Source organism: Danio aesculapii, chromosome 11 (genome assembly GCF_903798145.1).
Source record: "Danio aesculapii chromosome 11, fDanAes4.1, whole genome shotgun sequence".
Lineage (NCBI taxonomy): Eukaryota > Metazoa > Chordata > Actinopteri > Cypriniformes > Danionidae > Danio > Danio aesculapii.
The window spans coordinates 13,392,498-13,413,211 of record NC_079445.1 but is presented as its reverse complement, the minus strand read 5'-3'; the positions used below and the strand labels follow the sequence as shown (position 1 = coordinate 13,413,211).

General features: G+C 32.9%; 1 protein-coding gene across 1 annotated transcript; it reads left to right on the top strand.

Moving 5' to 3' along the window:
• The first annotated feature begins 383 nt into the window (after positions 1–383).
• slc1a8a (solute carrier family 1 member 8a) lies at positions 384–19,720 on the top strand. The gene is given in 11 exon segments (XM_056468287.1): positions 384–707; positions 7,569–7,648; positions 7,745–7,960; positions 10,257–10,299; positions 10,638–10,845; positions 10,929–11,028; positions 15,948–16,181; positions 16,262–16,456; positions 16,648–16,782; positions 16,984–17,080; positions 19,556–19,720. Coding segments are annotated over 11 exon segments (1,797 nt in total).
• Positions 19,721–20,714: the final 994 nt, after the last annotated feature.

Sequence of the window (20,714 nt, the reverse complement as noted above, 5' to 3'; positions counted from 1 at the left end):
CTCTGTTTATGTTAATTTATGTTAATTATGTAAACTGAAGTAAGGGTAACTGCATGAATCAGTAAATTAGTGAATAAACCTTTTTAGTGAATAGAAATTTATAATCAAGTAGGAGAGATTGACATTTGAGGCAATGGGAAATAATATGAGCACCTTGTAAGAAGATCATGCGAAGTCACATGCTGACTCCCTGTGGGTTTAAAGAAACACCTCATGTGGATTAGGTTCACGTAACTCTTCGCCTCTATGTTATTTGACATCACATAAAAATAAGGTATGGGCCAGAGCCACTGTCAACAGGGAATTGTTAGATTTTATGACTGCATCTTAATCTTCTTAGCCTTTCTAATTCCTTCCGACTTTGGCCTTGCGATGCTGGATTGATGCATGATGGCCTAATCTCTTGTTAGAAAAGGTTACTCCTTGCCCTTCTGTGTCACTTGAAGCATCTCACCATGGAGGAGCTACTGATACCTGCCGATGCTGACAAGGCACCACCAGAATCATCTTTCTTTTTTCCTATGGGACCAGCTAAATCCTTGCTGGAGAGAATTAAAGACTTTATGGCACCTACATTCTCTATCAGTGTCCGGGAGTATATAAAGGAATACATCAAGCGAAATGGACTATTGACGCTGTCTGTACTAGCCGTGATCACAGGCTGTGTCTTAGGATTCATGCTGAGGGGCCTGTCCCTCTCCACACAGGTAGACTTAAGATATTTTTTTTTTTTAGAAAATGACATGACTGTAACTGACAACAATACTCCTGTTGCTAAGCAGAAACATTTGCCCTCTCTTTCGATATAAACTGTTTTAAAATTATTGTTGTGCTTTTAATTAGTCTTTCCACCTTTTTCTTTTGTTATGTTATGTATATGCTTTTATGGATTTTTGAGCTATTCATAAATAGCATTTCTCAAATATCAAAATGACATTGATAATTGCCTATAATGTGTCTGATTTAGAATGTGTCTGATTTAGAATGTTAGAATGTGTCTGATTTAGAAAGGTAAAGGGCTTTTCTTGTAAGTGTGTCCTGCCTATAGTAAATTAATCTCAATTGTAGATACTTAACAGTAAATGTACACTGTATTAGTATTTAATCATTTAGCAGACACTTATCAAAATCAAAATTCATTTAATTGAGCTTAAGAATTATGACTCATATGATTATAGTGATATATTATTGGTTGTTGCTGTGTTGGGTTGAATGTTAAGATGTACTTAGAGACACCTGTTCTCAGATGTTTAATCCTAGACACACAGCAGACGGCCAAGGCATTTGGAAGTTGACGTGAAAAGACAATCACACCACACATGATGTGTGACCTTGTTCAGCAGTTAAATTGGAAAAGTCAGGTGTAGTAGCTCAAATTAGCTCACAACCTGCGTTGATGACAATTTTGTATTTATTTCTGTTTTCGCATGCAATAGTCGGCTCTCATTCGCCCGCATTTTTAAATAACACTGGTATAACAAACATTATGCGATTTTTTTTTTTTTTTTTTTTTTTTTTTTTTTTTACAGAAAAACTTAGTAAAATCCAAATTTTTCTTCCTAAATGTAATTCTTTTCAAGAAAACTTTCATAAGTGAATATTAAATTTTGATGTTAAAACAAACAAAAAAAATTTACTAAGGAAACATAACTGCTTTTCTTTGCTTTTTTACCCACTCTGTGCAAACTTTTGCTATGGAACCTCTTGGTCTGTTTGAGGTAAATCGTACTGAATAAAAGTGTTAGGCCTACATGCAACAGTTTATACTGCTCTCATTCTCGAGCATGATGAACAAGGCACTCACTTTATATTCGTGCTCACATGTTTTATGCTCAGATCCGGCCCACACCAGACACTTACATGTGGACCACATACCACATACCACATGAAATGATGGCACTTGAGATGTCCGCTCCTGATTGTCAGATCTGGGCCACAAATAAGCCAAAACAATACCACATATTAGTCAGAATTCAACTAAATGAACCAGATCTGACCCTATTCTGGGCCACGGTTTGCTTTTATTCTGTCCCAGACCTGGCCAACAAATCACAATTGCTGGGTGTGGCAAAGTACAAAAATCCCAGCATGCATTGCATTATGTATATATAATTCTATAGCTTATTGATGCTACAGTTTTCATTATTTTCTTTTGATTCTGCTGTTAATTCTGTGGCATGTGCAAGTTATTACGTTACTTCTAATAATGGATTCAAAATTGGTTAACATCAGTGAATTATATTATATTACAGGTTGTGCCTCACTTAATTTTATTGTTTTTCTTTTTTTTTTTTCTTACTTGGCTTGTTTGCTGTAATGAATAAACTTTACAAACAAAGTTCCTAAAAGTTACAGCAGCCCCCAAAAAGTTTATGTATAATAAGCGGTTCAGGGCTATGAGCCCAACTAAAGCAAAACACTTTTTTCCATGATGGTGACTTTACTCTATGTGGTCCACATTTGCCATATCTTTTCTGGGTCGCTTTAGGCTCACAACCACATTAGTCAAAGCTAACTGAATACTTGCCAAAAGTGGCCCACATTTGTTTTAGGATAACTAGGCCACATTTTCCATATCTTTACTGGGCCACTATAGGCTAACAGCTGCATTAGCCAGAGTTTACTGTGCTGAATATTTGCCAAAAGTGGCCCACATATTTTTCAAAATAACTGGGCCACATTAGACTCACAGCCACAATACCCAGAGCTTACTGTGACAAATATTTGCCAAAAGTGGCCCACATATGTCTTAAGATAACTGGGCCACATTTGCACTTACAAGTGTGAGCCACTTTAGGTTTAGACCCAGATTACCCTTAAATGACTATGCCACAATTTTGCCAACTGTGGCCCACATTTGTCCTCCATCATTTGGGCCAAATTTATAATTTTTCACTTAGGCCACATTAGGCTCACATTCAGATTACATTTTGACATAAGCTGATCCAGCACAAATATATTGTTTCAGCATCGATTTCGCAACGTATGCATCCTCAATAGTCATATCTCATAGATATCCAATGTTGACTTGAATTTTATTTGAGCAAGTATCATAGTTGTTGAATTGTAGAATTTAACCATAATGGAGTTAAATTGTATAATTTGCATGTTTTTAAGGCCTGAGAGAGATTAGTTAATAAGATTAGTTGGATAAGTTTCAGGCACAGGACCATTTATCAATTGGAATTTTAATAAAGAATACTTTTATTGCTTTATTTATACAATAAAAACTTTGCAGTGTATTTTTTTCTTTACTAAACCACAAAGAATGCACTGCTTAATTCACTTTTATTGATGCTTCATTGTATTTATCTATGCTTGTATTTTGTTTAATTACATTTTATGCATGATTTACTCCCCTACAGAATTATCCCAATCAATCAAAATTAATACATTTGATTACACTTTAGAGATCAATTCTCACTAATAACTAGTTGCTTATTAACATGCATGTTATTGAGATATTGGCTTCTTATTAGTACTTATAAACTATGCAACAACTTAAAGAATATACAACAGTGAGAGACAGACAACAGCAGAAACAGTGCAGTCAAACACCAACAGTGAGAGTTTTATCAAATGAAAAGAGAGAGAGACAGTTACTTACAGTTACTACACATCGTTACATAAAATTGCTGCACACAGGGATGGGCAGTATTTCTGATACATGTATTTCAAATACATATTTCAAATGCAAAATAGTAATTTGTAATTGATGGGGTTTTTGAAAATGGGTTAATGTTTTGTATGTAAAATATTTTAGTGTCTTGTATTTATATGTTTTTAAAATACTGTAAAATACTTTGTAAGAAATCTACATGATGACTTCCTAAAAATGCGGTCTCAGGTTCATGCTTTCTCAGCTATTTGTCTAGGCTTGAGATCAAAACAGAAAATTGATTGGTCAATGCTTAGAGTATGCATGGAAATTATGCAAAACACATAAAGAAAATAACAAACAAATGGCAACAAAAGTCAACAATGATTGAAAATAGTTTACTGTACAATGCTAGACCAGTAATATATAATGGCAGAAGTGTACATTTTGGCATCAGCATCTTTTTAAAAAAATGAGATTTTTTATCTCATAGAATAAAATATCAGTCCTTAAGAACAGGATGTGGAGCCTTCAACACAATCATTCTCAGTCTTAGTGCTGCAGGTGGAAATGCAGAGGAACTTTAGAATTATTAGACACCTAAAGATGGTCTACTGGTGCTCACTAAGGGGGCAAACTGGGAGTCTTCCAGTCAAATGAGAACTGAAAAAATCCTGGGAGAATGAGTATACTGTACAAACAATAGTTGTTTTGGATGGATTGCTGATGTAGATGCCACAAAAACAAGAACAACTATATACAAATAAGTCCTACAGTGGCGATTCCAATACTTCATTGGCTGTTTTCATATGACAGATGAACTGCGGATGCGGTGTACAGTTAATGAAGAGATGTCAAAGTGGCACAATACAGTATATGAGACAAATATTTAATAATATTCCAGTCTATAAACACACATGATTGCAAAACACATGATTTATGGAAATTACAAAAACTGGAGATTATAGTAGTTTTCTGACATCATGTTTTTACATTAAGTACTGAAGACTTCAGTCGCAAAAACTACATTTATTGAACAAAAATAAATAAAATAAATTAACCACTTCATATATATCACCATTTTAAAACATAAGACTGTTAAGAGATTTCACTGGCCAAGCAATGGATGGAAACACAATGAAGAGACATAGTACTATTCCAACTCTATGTCTTTATGTTTTTTACATAAAGAGATTATCTTCAAGACAGGACTGAAATTTGTACAAAATCTATGCTAAAATGAAAGAGAAAGTCAAGGGATTGATCAAATAGGCCTGTTGATTGAAGGTTTGCAAAGAAATGTAAAAGTATTTTCAAAATACAAAATACAGTATTTTATTTTGATACACGTGAAACTGAGGTATTTGGTATTTTATTTGAAAATACATTTTAATGTATTTGTGTCCATATCTGGCTGCACATTTCCACAACTATCACCATCACTCAGATTTGGCCCCCCTCACCCTTGGGTGGTAATAATGTCCCTTTTATATTGAGTTCACACCATATGGGAAATTCAGTATGTAAATTGCATTTCAGTCAACACAACCATGAGTACACAGGTGGATCAATGCAAAATTTCAGCCATGACCAAAAACAAAGACAAGCATTGCTACATAGAAAAAAACATTTTCAAAGGAAAATAGTTCAGATAAACTAGTATGTTAACTTATCATGTTTAAATAACTGCAAATATATTATGGTATTTTGTGCTTTATAAGTAAAACTGCTTATTACTGCTGGCTTGTTATTACCTGTTCATTAGTTTCAAAATAGGATCATATTTTGCAACCGTAATACTACCCAAAACCTAAACCCAACTAACTTTCTTACTAACTTTTAATAAACAGCTAAATAGTAGTTTTTCAAGCTAGTACTGTTAGTTCATGGTTTGTTAAATGGTCATGAAATCCCCCTCTTTCAGTTTAAGCTTACCTCAAAATTTATTTGAAAAAATGCTACATGATGAGCATGGAGCGCAGTGAGCAGAAGTGAGGGCGTGGCTGAAAATGCAGAAGAAAAAGAGGGCGACGAACAACTGTGGGCTCACTAATATAATTTAAAGGGCACCTATGATGAAAATCAACTTTTGAAAGCTATTTGGACAGAAATGTGTGCAGGTATAGTGTGTCCACTGTAAAATTTGAGAGAAATAAACACAATAAGTCTCTTTTTTAAATTTCCTGATATTAAAATAGGATTTAAATCTCTGCAATTCTGAGCCCCACCGCAACGTAATGTAGGAATGTGGTTTTTCCTGCCCACCGAATTGATTGACAGCTGCGTATTACCATGTCTCCATCATAACGCTTATAAACATGTCCACAAGACAGGACTTGCACAAAGCAACTGGTATTAAAATATCTGTTTAGATCTTTGCGATCATCTGCACTTCAAGAATGAGTTTTATAAGTTTAAAAAACGTTTTAAAACAGTGCATGTTTGTAATAAAGTAAAGACAGTAAAATCACTATGTAATTTATCACCACAGCTGCATGTCAGTATAATTATAAAATAAGAAGCTTCAATCCCTGTTTGTAGACGTTAGATCAGGTTTATTTTGTACATTACCATAACGTATATCTATATAGCAGTGCATATTACCATGTATCCTGTCACATTTGCTGTGCAAAAACTGTGCAAAGTTAAACATATGTATGTGTGTGTGCATTAACTTTGAAACATTTGTTACAAATTGTTGCAGAAAGGCTTGAAATAACTCCACAACAAATACATCAAATAATCATTGGGAAAGTTCTTACTGGAGTTTTTCTTACAAAATTTACGTGAGATCTGCTTCCTACATGTCTGTCACTGTGCTGTTTATCTAACACAGAAGGAGATGGAGACATGCATCAGAATAATACTGAGAATAATAATCAATGGAGCTGACACGCACATAGGATCTGTGGGCAGAGAGAAATAGCTAGTTTGCATTAAAGGCACAAGCAACAAATACAGCTATAGTGTGCTCAAAAATTCCAATATTCAGAAAGGTATAATAAATAATACATTATTTTAGTATTATTTTAGTAGTACTTTAGACACAAAAGACTTATCTTAAATTTTGAAAAGGAGGTAAAATAGGTGTCCTTTAATGCCCTGTTACATATTCGATAGTTTATTTGTAATTTCATGTAATATATGCAGACACAGTGGATAGCAGCAGGTCTCTTTCCTTTTCTATTCTAACCATTAGCCCTTCCACCCGGAAGGTTTTAAACATGGGCAAACACAGCAGCATAGGCAATGTGTCTGAATGCTAACAAACTCAACGGATTTAAGACAAACTCAGCCATTCTCCAATTCTTGTATAGCTCTCCCGACAAAAATGCTTGTTTAACACAAATATCATGGGGAAAGCCATGAAACAAATCCCGTGGATCATGGAAACAAACAAATACAATTTACAACCACTAAAATACTGCATGCCATGTGCTGTCTCACAGCTTGGCAGGTCTGCCCAAATGGGTCTGTCATTGGAAAGCACATGCTGTCATGAGCAATTAAGAAGCAGGGTCTCCTTATAGGATAGGAAAACTAGGTCTGTGAATAATAATAAGAAACTGACTAGACAGGACAGGCTAGATAGGGAAATGAGTGCTATGTCACGAATTTTAATTCTGCCCCAATAATGATTTTTAAACTCGGAAAATAAAATTAGCAGATAAAAGCTCAAAATTATCCGGTTTTCCCCACAATTAAAGCTAACAGGTGCTAATGTTGTCTTGTAATGTTGTGACTTGTGGTGTAAACTAAAGTGTTACCATGAAAAAGCTTACCTTTAATTTTAAAATGAACTATAAGTTTCATTTTCAATTTTGGAATAATTGCCAAAGACTCATTTACCATATCATAGCTTTGCCATCATGTCACAGATCAAGTATTTAGAATGCAGTACTCTGTGAAACTTTGAAATTGTACAAAAGTCTTCTTCTATTAAAAGCTCTTTTTCTGTTCTTGAAATCAGGCAAAAATTTATTTTTCCTTTCCTGGTGAGCTGCTCATGCGAATACTTAAAATGTTGATTCTCCCCCTAATCACCTCAAGGTGGAGTTATGATTCTTTCTCATTTGCATATTTATACATTTTAAAAATACATTGTATGAATATCTCCCCTTATCAGTTCTTATTGTCTATCTGTAGCTTAATGTCTGGACTGTCATCTATGGAGTCAAAAGCCTGCTGCAAGATGGGGGTTTTGACAGTCACCTACTACCTTTGGACCACGTTCATTGCTGTAGTGGTTGGCATTGTACTTGTTTTAATCATCAAACCTGGATATGGTACAGACATGGAGAGTAACAGACTGGGAAATGGACAGGTCATGACGTCTGCAGATGCACTGCTGGATCTGGTCAGGTTTGACTATCCACAATAGACAATTAGATTATTTGGTAACACTTTATAATAACTACACACTATAAATCATTTATTAAGCATTAGCAAATAGTTAATTCATTATCTGTTAAGCATTAACTCCACATTAATAAGCGTTAGTAAGCAGTTTATAACTGCAGCTACAAATGCTGTATTCTTGACTTACAAACATATTTATAATGTGCTTAATACTTGTACTTTCATACTTTGTTAATGATTTATTTTTCATTACTAAATTAAGTATTGCATTATTTACAAACCAGTTGTATTTAAGAGTAGTTGAGGGTTTTTAGGATCATTCAGAATGAGTTAGTAAATGATTAATAACCTATGGAAATTTAACGTTTATATGTCTTATTATTCAGGCATATATTAAGGGTTACGATGTATGTTAATAAATGCTTTATTAACTCAACTTCATCTAGTTTTGTGACCTAATCTAAAGTGAGGACTATTTAGGCTTTATAAATCCGTTATAAATGACAAATAAAGGCTCAGTTAAATTCTAAACAGGAAAATTGACATTATTCATTCCTTTTCATTTAAAGATACACAAATAAAACTGTACTTCAAATGAAAAATAAATCTTTGCAAGCTTATCTAAAATAAAATAACTGTAGAGTTTAAACATTGCATCTTATTATATTGTTAAATTATTATATTGTTGTTTTATCCAGTTTATGTCGTATTTTGATACTCCTGTTATTTGACAATGTTTAAACTTCACAGTAATTTTATTTTTTAGAAAAGATTGCAAAGATTATTGTTCATTTGGTTCTGAGTCTTTAATTATCCTTTATAATGGATTTATAAAGCATAAATAGCCCTCATTTTAGATTAGGTCACAAAACTAGATAAAGTTGAGTTAATAAAGCATTTATTAACATACATAGTAACCCTTAATATATGCCTGAATAATAAGACATATAAATGTTGATTTCAATAGTTTATTAATCATTTACTAACTCATTCTGAATGATCCTAAAAACCCCCAACTACTCCTAAATACAAATGGTTTGTAAATAATGCAATACTTGATTTAGTAATGAAAAATAAATCATTAACCAAGTATGAATATACAATTATTAAGCACATTATATAGGTGCTTATAAGTCAAGAATACAGCATTTGTAGCTGCAGTTATAAACAGCTTACTAACGTTTATTAATGTAGAGTTAATGCTTAACAAATAATGAATTCACTAGATGCTAATGCTTAGTAAATGATTCATAGTGTGTAGTTATTATAAAGTGTTACAGATTATTTTTTTTTAGCTAACAACATCCTTATTGGCCTTGGACAAATATGCCTATTAGATTTATTATTGTAAAATTAAGGTGGTTCACCCAAACATGAAAATATTGACCCATGTTTTTTTAAACACTGACAGTGTGACCATTTGTCTTCAGTATGACAGAAAAAGAGAACTGTTCAACTTAAAAAAAAATAATAACATTTATAAATACACATAAACAGAAAAAATAATTGTAAATTTAATACTCACTAACTCATTTTAAAATTTATCATATCTTATCTTGGAATATTAATGATTGTTATTAGTTCGAATTGGAACTTATCCTCATATTGGTTGACCAGATTTATCAGTGTAAATGATTTGTTTATGATTCAGACTGCTCTGGGTTCTGAAATATTCTTCTCTTTAAACAAACCTATATATATTGACTATAGATACTATATAGTAATGCATTATCAGTGAAATACATTTGACACCAATCAAGAAATGGTTTTAGAATGGCATCAGGGTGAGTAAAGGCTGACAGTATTTCATTCTTGGGTGAACCATCTTTGTAATATCAGCTTTATATATATATATATATATATATATATATATATATATATAATTATTATTATTATTATTTTACTTTTATTATTATTATTAACAAAATGCTAAGCTTTTGGAGTAAATTATTATTATTATGTAATTACCCCTTTTTATTTAGTACATAAGTCCCCCCGAAAACACAGAAAAATCTTTTCCACAGATAACATCACTGTCATTCAAAGGAAAAAGTTGCCCATGACTGGGGAGTCTAGGCCATCCTATATAGTGCAATCCTATTAAACAGTGGGGTGATTAGGATATTTTTAGTAATCTCTACAAAGTAAGAAGCAGAGGACCCTCCCACCCCCCATGAACACAGTGAGCTGCTGTTAGTCTTGTGCTACCACACTTGACAATAGCTGTTAATATGTACAACATGTCAAGGAGGATACATATGCTGTTCACTTTATGCTTATAATTTATTTTCATCCCCAGGAATATGATCCCCTCCAATCTCATTGAAGCCACATTTCAGCAGGTAAGTAAACTAGATAAACATGTATTGAAATATGAACAATACCAAAGTTACTTTCAACTATTAATCACCAATTAATTGTAACACCTCCAAATACAGCTTTTTGATAATACCTTAAATCATGTGCCCTATTACTAGCTCAAGGTTTCTAGTAGATACTAGTAGACACACACACACACTCACACACACACACACACACACACACGCACGCACACACACACACACACACACACACACACACACGCACAAAAAAACATGTTAAAACACACCGTACCATACTTAGATTTTGTTTTTAGACAATTATTATAGAATCTGTTTCTTATTATTTTTTGTCATTTCAGTATAAAACAGACCTTATTCCCATTACAAAAACATCAGCGAACCCTGGAAGCACAAATTTTGTCTACTTGATGCCTGATGACGACAATCCTAAGGGTCGAACAGTCCTGTTGGAACTTACGCCTGCTCCAGACATTGAGTATAAGACCCGTCCAGGCAGCAGTCAGCAGATGAATGTACTTGGCATTGTCATTTTCTCTGCCACAATGGGTAAAACATCTGCCTTCACCAAATTAAGCATATTTACTTAGTAAAATCATAAGCATAAATATAACAAAAGGCTTTTCATTTAGGTCTCTTACTTGGTAAAATGGGTGAACGAGGAGCTCCTCTGGTGAACGTTTGCCAGTGCATCAATGAATGCGTGATGAAGATCATTAATGCAGCAGTTTGGTAAGAGAGAAAAAGGTAGAGCTAATTCCATATCAAACTGTTACTAAAATAAAAAAAAAATTAAAGGGTGTATTTACAGGATACTTGCTTTTATTGGCTCAAAGAGAGTTTTTAGTACACTGTAAAAAATGTCTGTGATTTTAATAGTAAAAGTCTGTACAATCTACAGTGGAAGTCTGTTAAATAATTAACAGCTCATTTCTGTACAATATACTGAACATAACTGAAATAGATCTAACGTTTGTTTTCAAGAATGTAATCAGAGTGTCTGAAATCTCACCATACACCCTCATTCACTAGTCCCTAAATGACCACACATGAGTGAATTCAGACACTGATGAACACCTGCTGTTAACAAGCACAATCATTGAAGGAAAGAACAAGAAATAAAACTACAGACACAGCCTCACACCAAACCAACTGAATTAAAACAGAGGATCAAACAACTTCATTAAATAAAAGCATTTCCTGCTTCACTGATGACAGTTTGGCTTCATTTCTGTCATATCTGCAAGAATATTTGATAATTGTGGACGGTGTGGATGGGATTGTGCTAAATTGGTTTAAATCCTATCTTTCTGCATGTTTACAATCTATGTGGGGCGTTACAGATCGAATACTGTTCCGTTATTTCATGGTGTCCCCCAAGGGTCAGTACTTGGTCCACTTCTCTTATGTATTTATATGTTGCCTCTTGGTCAAATCCTGCAAAAATTTGGGATTAGATATCATTGTTATGCCGATGATACACAGATCTATATTAACACTTCTCACAATTTATCAGCATCAATGTCATCGCTTAACACTTGCTTAACTGAAATTAAAGCTTGGATGCAACATAATTATCTTAAACTAAATAGTTCAAAAACAGATTTTATTGGTTGGCACTCCTTCTAACATCAAGAGGTGTAGTGAATTTGAGTTAATGGTTGATGGGTCTGTCTTATAACCATCTCTGCAGGTGGGTAATCTTGGTGTTCTCCTGGCTTCCCAGCTTAGTCTTAAGCCTCATTTTAAACATGTAACTAAAACAGCCTTTTATCTTCTTCGAAATATAGCCCGCTTACGTTCTTTCCTTTCAAGGCCCGACGCTGAAAGACTTGTCCATGCTTTTATCACGTCTCACTTGGATTTTTGCAACTCTCGGTTTGGAGGGTTACCAGCTAATTCTATCAAGACTTTACAATACATCCAAAATTCTGCTGCACGTGTGTTGACACATACATCGTCTCGGTCTCACATCACTCCTATACTCCAACAGCTTCACTGGCTGCCCGTCAAGTCTTGTATTGATTTTAAGACATTGATTTTAACATATAAAGCGGTTCATGGTTCTGCTCCAGGTTACATTTGTGACCTGATATCTATTTCCTCTGCCTCTCGCAATCTATGCTCTGCCTCGGGTTCTACGCTGTTTCAGCCTCGCTGCAAACTCAGCACCATGGGAGGTAGGGTGTTCTCTTTCCGTGCCCCCAAACTGTGGAATGCTCTTCCCACTAACATTAGGAATGCTGGTTCTTTGGACGGTTTTAAGAAGCTACTTAAAACTCATCTTTTTAGGACTGTTTTTAATTTGTGATACCTTTTATTCTTACTGTGTTTTTTACTGTATTTTTATTGTGTTACTGTGCTTTGTTGTTGTTACTTTCTTGTAAGCACTTTGGGTATTAGAAAAGCACTTTATAACTTGACCTCACTATTATGGAGATCAGAGGCTGCTTTAGTTGAGCTCTAGAATCTTTACTCTTCTATTTTTAATGTTTCTCTGGCTGTGTTTCTGAAATTCATCAGTCATGGCAAAAAAAGGCAAAGGAAGATATACTGTTCATGCTTAATTGTTACAGATATAATTTCTGGTATTTTATAAGTTAATTCATAAAAAATAATTGCAAATATATTTATAATCATGCTGTTTGGGACAATACTGCAGCTTCAAATGGAGGGTCACTCACAATTAGGAAGGAAATAATAAAAGTTAATAATTACAGTTTCATGCACAATACCTTGAGAGATCCAGCAGCACATATATGACACACAGAAATCAAGAATCAGGATATGAACCTCAACCATGGTTGTTAAAAAGAAAAAAGCTGCACAATTCATTCCTGCCGCAATGCAAGATGTCTGTTTTGTTGATATCTGTGTGTATTTAAAGTTCTGTCATAGTTCAAAACTTGTCATTATGAATGTTGTATTTAGACCTGTTAAACATTCATCGATTTCTGAAACTCCAAAGATTTTATTTATGTATGTTATTAATTTCTCACACATAACTATCAAGATGTTGAAGGTGTACACAAACAGATGAAGATGTTTTTGAAGCCATAGTTAGCTAATCACATCAGACTTTTACTTATATTTTCTTTTGGCTTTTCATGCTATACAAATGGTGTAAATTACACAATTAATTATAGCAACCAAAATAAAATAAAAAATTTAGTATTAAAACCAGAAGTTGAAGAGCCCAACTAAAGCAGACTCTGTCCTCCATCATGGTGATTTCAAATGAACAACAGAAATTTCATTAAGAGCTTTTCTTCACGTGACAGAAATAAAGTCAAAGGTCAGTAATAAGTGAAGCTCCTGATGTTTTGTTATCCCCACTGAGATCTTGAGAAATGAATGTTTTATTGTGTAATTATTTTTATTAATTATTATTTTATTTAGAGTTTTATTTTCAGTTGATTTTATCTTCGGATTTGGCTGTAATTTGTTATTTGGTCTTGTTTTTCTTACTCTTAACCCTCTGTAGTGAGGACATTAGTGAGGATTTTTCTCTGGGATTTAAGGGGGTTAAATGTGTTTGATGAAAAATACAGACTGTGGAATATATTTTTAACAGAAATATTCTGTAAATTGAATTTACGAATGTAAAATGTTAAAAACAATAGATTACTGGGAACCACAGCTGCCGGTATTTATCCGTAAAATCAAGAAAAAAAAAAACAGCAAAACAGTGTAACGTTTTTTTTTTTTGTGTGTGTCACCATCGCGCAGGATAGTAGCGTCTGTGTTCAAGTCCAAGATGAACTAACATTGCTTGGTGTTATATGCTGCTTTGTCTTTTATTTAAAGGTAACTCTGTAGTTACTAATGCTGTAAAAATTTGTTTGCAAGTTGCAATTCCACATGAACACATTAATGCGTTTACTGACTTTACGTTTTTGTGAACTGAGCTATAACAGTACTTAACACCAATATGCTCAACATTATTCATGTGTTAAAAATGGTATTTTAAAAGCAAATAACACTTGTTTAAATTAAGTTTAATTTTTAATTTTCAGCTTTAGAAAATAAAACTATCTCAAATTTTTATAAATTAACATTTTATCAGTTAATGAAATATGGTTATTTTCTGTAAATTTAAACAGTTCTATAAAACTTACAGAAAAATTCTTTCTGTAAGATTTATACCACACCTGCTAGTATTTATCCGTAAATTTAACAGATTTCTTTTAACAATGTAGGTAACAAAAAAAGATGCTACGTAGCAAAGGACTATGTAGCACCAAAAAAGATTCCCCTTTGATTACGAGCCAAAGAATCACTTTTGGTGCTATTTAGCACCATTTATGTATGGAGCTAATAATATGCCAAAACAATCTAAATTTGAATTGTGTTTATTTGAATTGTTGAAAATTGTAATTAATAAATCTGAATTTTTATATGCTGTTAAAAAAATTAATTTGAATTTCTTAATTTGGATTTGAAATTCATAATCTGAAAATTAAGACGACTGAATTTTTCAAAGCTGAATTTTTTATAGACGTATTCTCAAACTTTTTTTTTTTTCAAACAGATTTTTTGTGTTCTGAATTCATAGACTGCAGATATCCAGTTTGTTAAAATACAGTTTCAAATTTTCAAGATAAAGAAATTCAGAACATCAGATTCAATATTCTAAAATTCAAAACCAGAAATTCAGATCGTGAAATTCAGATTCAGCAGAAAGTAGGTCAGGGATGATCAACAAGGGTAGAGTAGACAATCACTGAAAAGTCAAACTGAGAATCGTTTGCCTCTGCTTGATTCATAGTTATGTGGACGAAATACAGGCTGCGAATTACGAGGGTGGGGGTTTGGGGGAGTCTGGAATTAGGTAAAAAAAAAAAAAAAAATATATATATATATATATATATATATATATATATATATATATATATATATATATATATATATATATATATATATATATATATATATATTTTAAATCTACATATGCCTAATGTAAAATTAAACTCATATGTATTTTAAGGCTGCTTTCAGGTCAGATAGAACAAGCATTATGTTGAAAACTCAAGTGGCTTTTCCTGTACACTTTTCACAGCAACATTTGGGGTCCCTAAGCAGAATCATTTTGGGTCCCTAACTTGCTCTAAATAGAGTGTTGCCATTGCAAACCGGCCCACAATTATTTTATTGCTTATTAAATACAATCAATAAAACAGAAAATTAAAGTATTATCTTATACTTAATAATTGTGACAGCAATATAGACTTTTTAACACCTCTTATGTTGTTACCATTTGAAACAAAGTTTTAAGCATTTAACAAATGAGGTTAACAAGAAATCTCTGAGGAGCTGATTCGAACCAATCTGAATGAACAATTCACTGACAAAGATAGAGATTTGGCGCCACCCATTGGACAGTTTGGTTTCGGTTTAGCCAAAAATAATGTAATATTTTTAAATATATGGAAAAAATCATAGACCTGTTCTAATCATAAAGCAGGTTGACTAATTCATCTCTTTTAATTGCCAAATTTAAAAGAGTTTCTCATACAGTACAAAAAAAAAATTGAATGACTGTTTAAGATGAACATACACATCGATTTAGGGATTTGAACAATCACAGACTTGTGAACCATACAGCTAATACCTAACATGCTATTTCAACTTTTGTTTTTCACATTTGATAGGTATTTTCCTTTTGGGATTATCTTCCTTGTGGCTGGCAAAATACTAGACATGAGTGATCCCTCTACACTTGGGAAGAAACTGGGCTGGTATGGGGTGACAGTTCTCGCAGGCTTGTTTGTGCACGGGCTTGTTCTGCTTCCATTTTTTTATTTCATTTTGACTGGGAAAAACCCTTTCACATACATTAGAGGGCTTCTGCAAGCCATGGTAATTGCCCTAGCCACATCATCCAGGTAAAATTAACTCTTTTAAAAAAATTTGTAAATTATAAACTTGAGCTCGTTAATGTGAGACATTCTTCTTATTCCTACAGTTCAGCAACACTTCCCATTACAATGAAATGTTTGTTGGAGAACTGTCGAGTGGACAGGCAGATTGCTCGATTTGTGCTGCCAGTGGGAGCCACCATTAACATGGATGGAACTGCACTTTATGAAGCAGTTGCTGCTATTTTCATTGCCCAGGTCAATGAGTACGAACTGGATTTTGGACAATTGGTCACTATCAGGTACTTACCAGACAGAAGAAATGTAACCAAATGTAGTCAAGACTAGAGAATCAGCCATTTAAAATTATTTTCTAATTGACCACAATTATTCAGTACTTTGGAGGAAGAATGCATCACAAACTAGAAACCAAATCTACTCATCTGACATGATCAGTTTTGTCATGAAAACTCACTATTCTGATTTCCACCAGTATAACCGCGACCGCTGCCAGCATAGGTGCTGCTGGAATTCCTCAGGCAGGCCTTGTAACCATGGTGATAGTTTTGACATCTGTAGGATTGCCACCAGATGACATCACTCTGATTGTAGCCATTGATTGGATCTTGTAAGTTGAGATAACATTTATCTTTTGGAAAAAAAAAACAGCTCAAGATATAGTACATATCTTATGGTAGATATTAGTGTCATTATTAAAATGAGTCCATTGATAATTAAAATCTAAAAAAGCTTAAGACTAATTATTATTAAAAAGTAACAAATTGCATGAGAACATTTTTTAAATATATTTCATGCCTATTGTTTAAAGAGATCGCTTCCGAACTATGATCAACGTACTAGGAGATGCTCTAGCAGCTGGAATCATCGGTCACTTGTGTCGGAAAGACTTTCCACCTGACAGAGGGGTAGGTTTATTTTGATAGTATACTTGGGGATAATGTCATTGTTCACATTTTAATAAATTCATTAATTGGTGAATATTATATACGGTTACTATTATAATTCTATTATTATTATTATTATGATTCATTTATTTTTTGTTTGTTTTTTATTTTTAACAACTCAAAAGCTAAAAACCTATTTTTTTAGCTAAGTATGGGTAAGAATATTTATGATTGTACAGTAAATGTTAAAGGGATGGTTCACCTAAAACTGAAAAGTCTATCATCACTTACCCTTGACCAGTGAGGATTTTTTTGCTGTTAAATACAAAAGAAAATCTTTTGAAGAAGACTAGAAACCTGTAACCATTGACATCTATACTAGGAAAAGCAAATGCTATGGAAGTTAATGGTTACAGATTTTTAATGGCCACTGAGTACATTTACATTTACATTTACATTTAGTCATTTAGCAGACGCTTTTATCCAAAGCGACTTACAAATGAGGACAAGGAAGCAAGGTACTGTGCAGTAGTTTGGTACTGTGCAGTTTGGTACAATTTTATGATCGTTTCTACAGTCAAAAGGGACCAAAAATTTAACCGTACCATGTCACTTATTTGGTACCCTTTCCAAAGGATATCTAGCACAAAAAGGGTACCAAAAGGCAGAGCTAGACGCCAGCTGAATGTTATTGGTTTACAGAGAAACGTCAATAGTGTGTGCGAAAAGTCAGGAGAATGAAAACACAAGAAGCGCCATTTTTAAATACAAAGCCGAGACTTACACTGTAATAATATATACATATTATAACAAGCCAGGGTCGACCCAAATGCAAAGAAATCTTTTCGTCTTGATGAACAGCCATAAAACCAAGAAGAACAGAATCTGTCGTGTGTCATGTTGTTGTTTATGAGGTTGTTTAAAAGTGTGAGTGGTTTCATTTTGTCAAGAGAGCTCTATTTGCTGCGCTTGCTGCGCGTCTATATTTGAAATAACGAACTAAAGCTGATGACATTAACGTGCACGTGATTGTTGTAGTGCTTCTGACATCCTTTCAAAAGTAGAGAAACGCAAGAGGGAAGTGCAAAAAAAGAAAGAAGAAAAAAAAAGAAAGAAAGAAAGTAAAAAAAAGAAAGGAGCAAATAGTTCTTTCAGCAACCTAAAACATAAACAAACTGCCATGTTTAATTATTATCATTGCCTTTTGGACTATTATAAACTTGGAATGATGGAATTACTCTTTAACAAGATGTTAACATTACACATGCTGCTGAATAATAAAGATGAGAGATTTGTGCTGACTAATATAAACCTATATGTTTTGTATCATTTATGAACTCAAATAAGGCCTAAATTGCTGCTTTGAGTATTTTTTGTAAATGGTAACATTTCAGAGACTGTAAGGCTCTGTATGTGTTCATATATGTTTTGTTTATTTTATATAATCACAGAAGTTACAGTACTATTTCGCATTATCATTAATCTGCTGCTATAGTCAAATCCTGTTCATAGAAAGGTTAGTAATTAACATTTATACATAAATATTTATATAAATAAAGCATTTGTATAGGAAGGAGTCCTTCTCATATGATATGTGAACTTCAAGTGAGAATGATGCTTCTGTCATACACCACGCCTACCAAATGAATACCATTGGTAACATTTGGCAGTGGTGACACAAACCTGATAAAGGTGACTCGTGCCTAACCGTATAATACTGTACTGTACCACTCAGTGGAAACGAGGCATAACATTTTTCAAAATTTCTTTTTTTGTGTTCATCAGAACAGCAATGACAAAAAAAATTAAATCAGGTATAAAACAAGTCAAGGTTGAGTAAATGATGAATTAACTTTTATTTTTTAGTGAACTATTTTCTTAATAATTATATATAACTTATATATAACTTTACTTAAGTTATTGTATAACAATGGTTTGTTCTGTAGACAGTCGAAAAAAATTAGCTCAAAGGGGCTAATAATTTTGACCTTAAAACAGCTCATAAAAAAATTGAAAAATGCTTTTATTCTAGCCGAAATAAAACAAATAAGACTTTCTTTAGAAGAAAAAGTGTTATCAGACATACTGTGAAAATTTCCTTGCTCTGTTAAACATCATTTGGGAAATATTTATAAAAAAATAATAATAATTAAAAGGGGGGCCAATAATTCTGACTTCAGATGTATTTAAATATATATATATATATTAGTGACTGATGCCTGACATTAAGTATAAAAAAGTAATAGTAATTGGAAATGTGTTTTTTTGTGTGTGTGTGTGTGTGTGTGGTAGTTTTTAATGTTTTTTCTTTAACTTTGGAAAAAGTCAGTGACGTAATTATATTTTTTGAGAGGTGCACATTAGGGTATAGTTTAGGGTATGGCAAAATTTTACTATGCGAAGGACATACTGCATGCACTCAACACAGAACTTTAAATTGGACTTAAATTTTAAGAACAATAAGCTTGTTGATGCTTTATGACTTTCTTTTTTCAGGCAAATGAAAATGACGGTGCAAAAGACACCCGGGCTGACCATGACATGGAGAATGTGCCTTTGACTGAAGTACCACTGCTTGCTGGCAAAGATTGTATATTCGAGGTGGTTGGGGACACAGTTTTTGAACGACCCACAGTCTACTACAATATATGTCAAGTCTGAGTCATATACAGTAACTGTTGCCTTGCAGATATCCAAGAACCTCTTTTCGGAGCTTCATTTCTGCCACTGTGCCATAAAGAATAAACACTAGTTTACACACTTTTTTATATCGACAATAGAGACTGTCATTTATTTGTTTTTTACGGCCTAATACATTCAGCCATTTTTCTCTATTCAAGGGAAACACTTCTATTTACAAGGAAAGGCCTAAATACTGATGAGGGCAAAATTATTAGAAATATTTATTCTTCTTCAATTATTTCTCAAGTCATATTTAAAGGAGGAAGGACATTTTGACAGTATATCTGATAATATTTTTTTTTCTTGTGGATAAAGTCTTGTTTGTTTTATTTTGGAATAAAAGCAGTTATTACATTTTTAAGTTATTTTTAAAAGTTTTTTCAGTTGGCTACAGAATAAACCATTGTTATACAATGACTTGCCTAATTATTCTAACTTGCCTAGTCAACCTAATTAACCTAGTTAAGCCTTTAAATTGTAAGCTGAATACTTGAAAAATATCTTAAAAATATCTTGAAAATTTTCTAGTAAAATATTTTGCACTGGCATTATAGCACAAATAAAAACAATCAGTTATTAGAAACTAGTTAAATTATTAAAATAATTAAAACTATTATTTTTTTTTAAATGTATTGACCAAAATCTTCTTTCTGTTAAACAGAACTTTGAGGGAAAAATGTAATACATAATAATTATAATTTAACAGGACAGCTAATAATTCTGACTTCAACTATATATATATAAGTTATATATATATATATATATATATATATATATATATATATATATATATATATATATATATATATATATATATACATTTACATTTAGTCATTTAGCAGACGCTTTTATCCAAAGCGACTTACAAATTAGGACAAGGAAGCAATTTACACAACTATAAGAGCAGCAGTGAACAAGTGCTATAGATAAGTTTCAGGTGTGTAAAGTCTAAGAAGCAAAGCATTAGAAATTT